Source organism: Ailuropoda melanoleuca, chromosome 7, assembly GCF_002007445.2.
Source record: "Ailuropoda melanoleuca isolate Jingjing chromosome 7, ASM200744v2, whole genome shotgun sequence".
NCBI classification, from domain to species: domain Eukaryota; kingdom Metazoa; phylum Chordata; class Mammalia; order Carnivora; family Ursidae; genus Ailuropoda; species Ailuropoda melanoleuca.
The window spans coordinates 79958746-79964358 of record NC_048224.1 but is presented as its reverse complement, the minus strand read 5'-3'; the positions used below and the strand labels follow the sequence as shown (position 1 = coordinate 79964358).

General features: G+C 44.4%; 1 protein-coding gene across 1 annotated transcript in view; it reads right to left on the bottom strand.

The window, feature by feature from the left end:
- The window catches only part of SLC25A15 (solute carrier family 25 member 15), a 23765-nt gene extending 18458 nt beyond the window's left edge, over positions 1-5307 (bottom strand). Inside the window, exon 1 of the mRNA XM_002917688.4 lies at positions 5162-5307. Within this exon, the coding sequence (XP_002917734.1) occupies positions 5162-5216 (55 nt within the window). The 5' untranslated portion in view covers positions 5217-5307. The remainder of the gene's footprint in view (positions 1-5161) is intronic.
- Positions 5308-5613: the final 306 nt, after the last annotated feature.

Below are 5613 nucleotides of genomic sequence, written 5' to 3'. Positions count from 1 at the left end.
TTTTTTTTTTTTTTTTTTTTTTTTTTTTTTTTTTTTTTTTTTTTTTTTTTTTTTTTTTTTTTTTTTTTCTTGAGGAGGACAGGGTGGGGGAAGAGACGCTTGAGGAGGACAGGGGAGGAAGAAAGGCTTGAGGAGGATTGGGGGGAAGAGAGGCTTGAAGAGGACGGGGGCGTAGGCGGAGGGGACAGAGGTATTTACCATGGTGAATACAATGCATGGAGTTGAGGAAATAACCAAAGAGGCCTGTAGTTATGTGACTTGGGACTCTGAGAAGAAAAACTGGTGAAACATCGGATGGAACAAAAACCTCAGAATAAAGAAGAAACAGCTATGCTCATAAATCAAGGAGTTGGGACAGTCTGCCTGACCTGGTGCTTGGCCTCTCCCTCAAAGTCACTAGAGATAAGTTCTGGTAAGCAGAAAAGGCATTTATGTACAAATCTGAGTACTCCATCAGGAATCCCACACTTTTAAGGAAAACAGACACAAAACTCTGCAAACAGAGGAGCCAACATCTAAAGAAACAGACAAAATAAGAAACAGAAGAAAACTTTAGAAGAAGTATAACTAATAACTTCAGAGAGATACAAGAGGAGATTAGAAATACTAAAAATTACCATCCAGAAGTCTTGGAAATAAAGAACTCAACAGATGCTCTGAAGAGCAGACGAGACACACCTGAAGAGACAAGGGACGATCTAGAAGATCAACCTGAAGAGTTCTCTAAGGGTACCAAGCACATTGCCAAACAGATAATAAGGGTCAAGAGACAGAGGACAGATCCAGAAGTTCCAACACCCATTTGACAGGAATTCCAGAAAAAGATATTAAAGGGAATGGAGCAGAGGAAATAATTAAGGAAATGATTGAAGAAAACTTTCCAGAGCTCAAGAAAGATTCAAGTCTTGAGACTGTTGGTGCTTACCAAGTACCTAGTAAGATTGATGAAAAGCGACTTACTCCTAGAAAGTTAGGAATTCCAAGGATAAAAAAATCATAAAGTCTTCTAGAAAGAGAAGAGGGAGAACCTACAGAGGAACAAGAATCGATTGACAGCAGACTTACCACGGGATACTCTGGATGCTAGAAGTAAATGGGGCAGTATCATAAAAATTCTGCAGGGAAAAGGCTTTTTTTTTTTTTTTTAAAGATTTTATTTATTTATTTGACAGGGAGAGAGACAGCCAGCGAGAGTGGGAACACAAACAGGGGGAGTGGGAGAGGAAGAAGCAGGCTCCCAGCAGAGCAGGGAGCCTGACATGGGGCTCGATCCCAGGACCCTGGGATCATGCCCTAGGCAGAAGGCAGACGCTAAATGACTGAGCCACCCAGGCACCCCAGGGAAAAGGCTTTAAACCTAGAGTGCTACATCCAGCCAAAGTGGCATTTTATTTTGGAGGCAAAACAATGTTTTTTGATATCAGAGAATTCACAGTTTATTTCTTGCATACCCCCTTGGAAAGAATTACTCGAGGATATACTTTAGCAATCTAGGGTGACTATAAACACATACACACAATATAGATTATCTTCCTCCCACAGCAAAAAAATCAACAAGGAAAACAGTAAAATAAAATGCCACATTTCTACCCAGGAAGAACAGCTAACAGTGTACTTGGGGAACAGAGGAAAGAAAGGTTACTACCTAGATGTTGGTAAAGTTAAGGGGTGCGTTAAAATTAATGTTAATCTTTGTAGCTTGTGTAGGAATATACTTTCTAAACTACTAGGGATCACTTCTAGGCCTTCTGGCTGAAGATCAAGTGTAAACTACTGGGGAGAGGGAGGGAATCAGTCAATGTAGCCATACACAGGAAGAGGTGGGGTGAAAGTAACACAAAAACACAGGAAAAAAGATGGCAGGAGAAGTTAAAAAGAAAAAGGCAAAAGTTGAACTCTTATCAAGAGAAGGGTAATTTTATAATTTATACTGATACGAATCTTGAATCTTTATATTAAACCTTTTCCTTCAAAAAAAAAAAGATACTAGAAAGCTATAGTAATCAAAACAGTATAGTACTACCACAAAAAGAGACACATAGGTCAAAAGAACAGAATAGGGAGCCCAGAAATAAACCCACACTTATAGGGTCTATTACTGCACAACAAGAAGGCAGCCATATCCAATGGGGAAAAGACAGTCTTCTATAAATAGTGCTGGGAAAACTGGACAGCTACATGCAAGAGAAAGAAACTGGGCTACTTTCTTTCACCATACACAAAACTCAAAATGGACTGAAAACCTAGATGTGAGATCTGAAACCATAAAATTGCTAGAAGAAAACGCAGGCAGTAAGCCCTTTGACACTGGCCTAGCAACATTTTTCTAGATAGGTCTCCTAAAGCAAGGGAAACAAAAGCAAAAATAAACCATTGGGACTACACTAAAATAAAAAGCTTTTGCACAGTGAAGGAAACCATCAACAAAATAAAAAGACAACCTATGGAATGGGAGAGGATATTTACAAATGATGTATCTGATAAGGGGCTAATATTCAAAATATATAAAGAACGTCTATAACTCAACACCGAAAAAACAAAACACTCCAATTAAAAAATGGGCAGGTGACCTGAATAGACGTTTTTCCAAAGAAGACATCCAGATGGCCAAGAGAAATATGAATTTTGGCATGAGAGGACAAACGTCAATGGTCTATGTCACATTAAGAAGCTATGCTAGTTAAGGCGAACAGCAACAGAGCAGAAAGCAGGGAGTGGGTTTAGAGTTGTCAGACTACTGTATCTTAAAGGGAGACCAAGGTTCTTCACGAAGGCGGTTTAACTTTTGAGCTCCACACTGCCTCATTTCAACATTATCCAATGACCTATCTTCAAATCCTCCCCCATCCTGGCTGCTTGGAATTTCTAAAATTTCTTTGCTGGGATTTCTTCTATACTAGCAGACAGGCAGTGACAGCTTCCCAGCACTTTATAGTAGATGAACTGGACTAAAAACCTGCTGGATGGGGGAGGTTTGTTTCAAAGAAAAGGAGGGACACGGAAAAGAACAATGTATGCTACACCTGCATCACCTCAGGCCACAAAGGCCAATGTCCCCATCTGGACAGCTGGCAGCAGCGCTCCCTCCACCCCCAGGAGTGCCGCTGGCCCATGACGTTGTATTAAAGACAAAACAGGGCCAGTCAAGGAACCAAGCAACCATCGTCCTAGCCCCATCCTGACACCATCTAGCTGTGCAATCATGAGCAAATCCACTCGCCCTCTCCGGGTCTCCTTTCTATATATACAGTGAGCGTGGGAGCCAAAGGTCTCTGAAGGCCCTTCTAGCTCCATCACTGGGAGACTGAGATCCATCCAAAGTGAGGCTATGGCCTCCCGTTTGCATTCCATGCATCTCTTGGCAGAAGTTCTCAGGTCACTAACACGAGCCTCCTCTGCCTGCCCAGGAGCCCCTCGCCTGGCTTAAAGCACGGAGCCCTGCAAGGGAGCCTGTTGTCCTCCAAAGTCAGATGCTGCAGGGCGATGCCACATCAGTGAGGGGTGACCCTCTGTTACCAGTGCAGGAAAAAATCCTAGCTAGTTAGCAGAATTAAATGCCATATGTAGATGGGCCCAAAACATGTTAATACTATTGTAAAGAAGCATGTCCACCAGCAAATGCCCCACACACCAGACTCCCAACTACACAATTACAATTTGTATCTTTAAAATTCACTGTGAAGCATATATGTGACACCCAAATGCTGGTCAGCACAGAAATGCCTTTCTAGGAAAAAGAAAATTCTATCACAACTGTTTCTACATCTTTGGCAGACTGACTGACAGACATTTAAATCCAAAAACTGAGAATCTCTCCTGCGGTTATATACCATCCTATGGGAGAGACAAACACTGAGCCCAGAGCATTCACAGGACTGTTAAGAGGGTGCTGGAGGCAGGCAAATGGGTCCACCATTCCCATGGTCAGTGTCATCCCAACATGGTACGGAGGGGTGGTGTGGGGCGTGGTACATGGGACCTAGGGGCTGCAGCGGGGCTGGGACTGACCCAAGACCCTCAGCAGGCAAGAAGCCAGTGGGGCAAAACCTAGGCAGCCCTTAGTTTCCCCCCCTCCTGGGTCAGGACGCTCCTGTGGTCTCTAACCTGGGACCTGGTGCCCGCACTTCTTATCAGTGTCTGTAATGCATGGTCTGTAGCCTTTCTCATTAGCCTACCTCGGTCGACCTTTGGTTCATGAGAAAATACTTTGTTCTCTAAACTGCAACTTCTTTTTCACAATGAAGGGAATGATAGGACGACAGGTGGTGGCCCTGTGGCTGCACCTGATCTGTTGACCCAGGAGGCCCCCCTGGGTAAGAGGACAATGGGCAACTCACCCCTCTGGCCTCTCACTCCCAGGAGCTGCCACCCATTATAAGAATCAGTATACGGGGCAAGAGTAAACCAGGTTTTGATCTGGGAAATAGGAACATTCTAGCACTCCTCTGGTGCTAAAATAATATAGGAACCTAGAGAACCAAGTCACTACCCATACACTGCCAACTACTGAGCTCAGGCTGAGTAAAGGTAATCCTTCCAAAGAGCGGCCTGTGTGTTGCAGGCACTGCCCAGGTGTACTTACTTGTGCCCTATGAGGCCGCAGTCTGCCCTGGGGCTTTGCCCCTGCCCAGCCCACCAATTCCTGGCAAATCGTAGGGCCTCTCCTTTCCTTTTAGGGCTTTGGAAACCATCAAATATTAGTCTCATTTACCAAAGACATGTCTAAAGGGTGTCCTCCTTTCTTTCCTGGGCAGTAATAAGGACAGTAACTAGGACTTCCCTGGAGAGATGGCACAGTGTGATTCTGGACTACAAGGGCTCTGAAGATGACCAGGCTTGGAGGAAAATCCCACGTCACCTGCATATCCCAGTTGTGTGACAATGGACAAGGGACTTCAGCTCTGAAATGTGAGGTTTTCCAGCAGTAAACTGAGGACATTCCCACCCTGCACCCCAACTCATAAAGTGTTACTATAAGAGAAATACTCTATCATCTGCTGTTCTTAGAACACAATATTATACTTCCATTACATGGATTCACTCCAAGGTGAAAGCATGTTGCTTCTGGAGTGACAAAGGTAATATTTTCAGCACCCTTTCACTGGGTCCCACTTGTAGCAGGGACCTGAAGCACAGATTATGGGCTTCCCCCTGGAATTACCTGCAGCTCCCGCCGTGAGGTCAATGGCAGCTTGGATAGCAGGACTGGACTTCATGTTCGCCCACTCCTCTGCTGGTCTCTATGGAAGGCAAGTCTCTGGAGCTTATGATGGGTGTCTCATATCCCTGAAAGGAAACAAGAGCTCACCATCAATGAGGCCTCCGCCGCCTCCCTTTTCCTAGAACTGCTGCCTAGTTACTGGGACCTCGGCTTTTGGGAGCTGGGAGATCAGTTCTACATTTCTCCAAAAAAAGGTGGTCAAGGTGTCAGTGCAGCTTAGCGACTGGCCTCCCCTTCTCCCCGCCCACCATCTCCCCATAAAAAACTCACAAGTCAAAAACCTTCAATGAGTATCAAAGCTACAGCCACTTGTAGGAGACACTTCAACCGACCTTTCTGAAAAGCTTACAAATGAATGCCAATTATTAAGATACTAAACGGTGACGGAAACT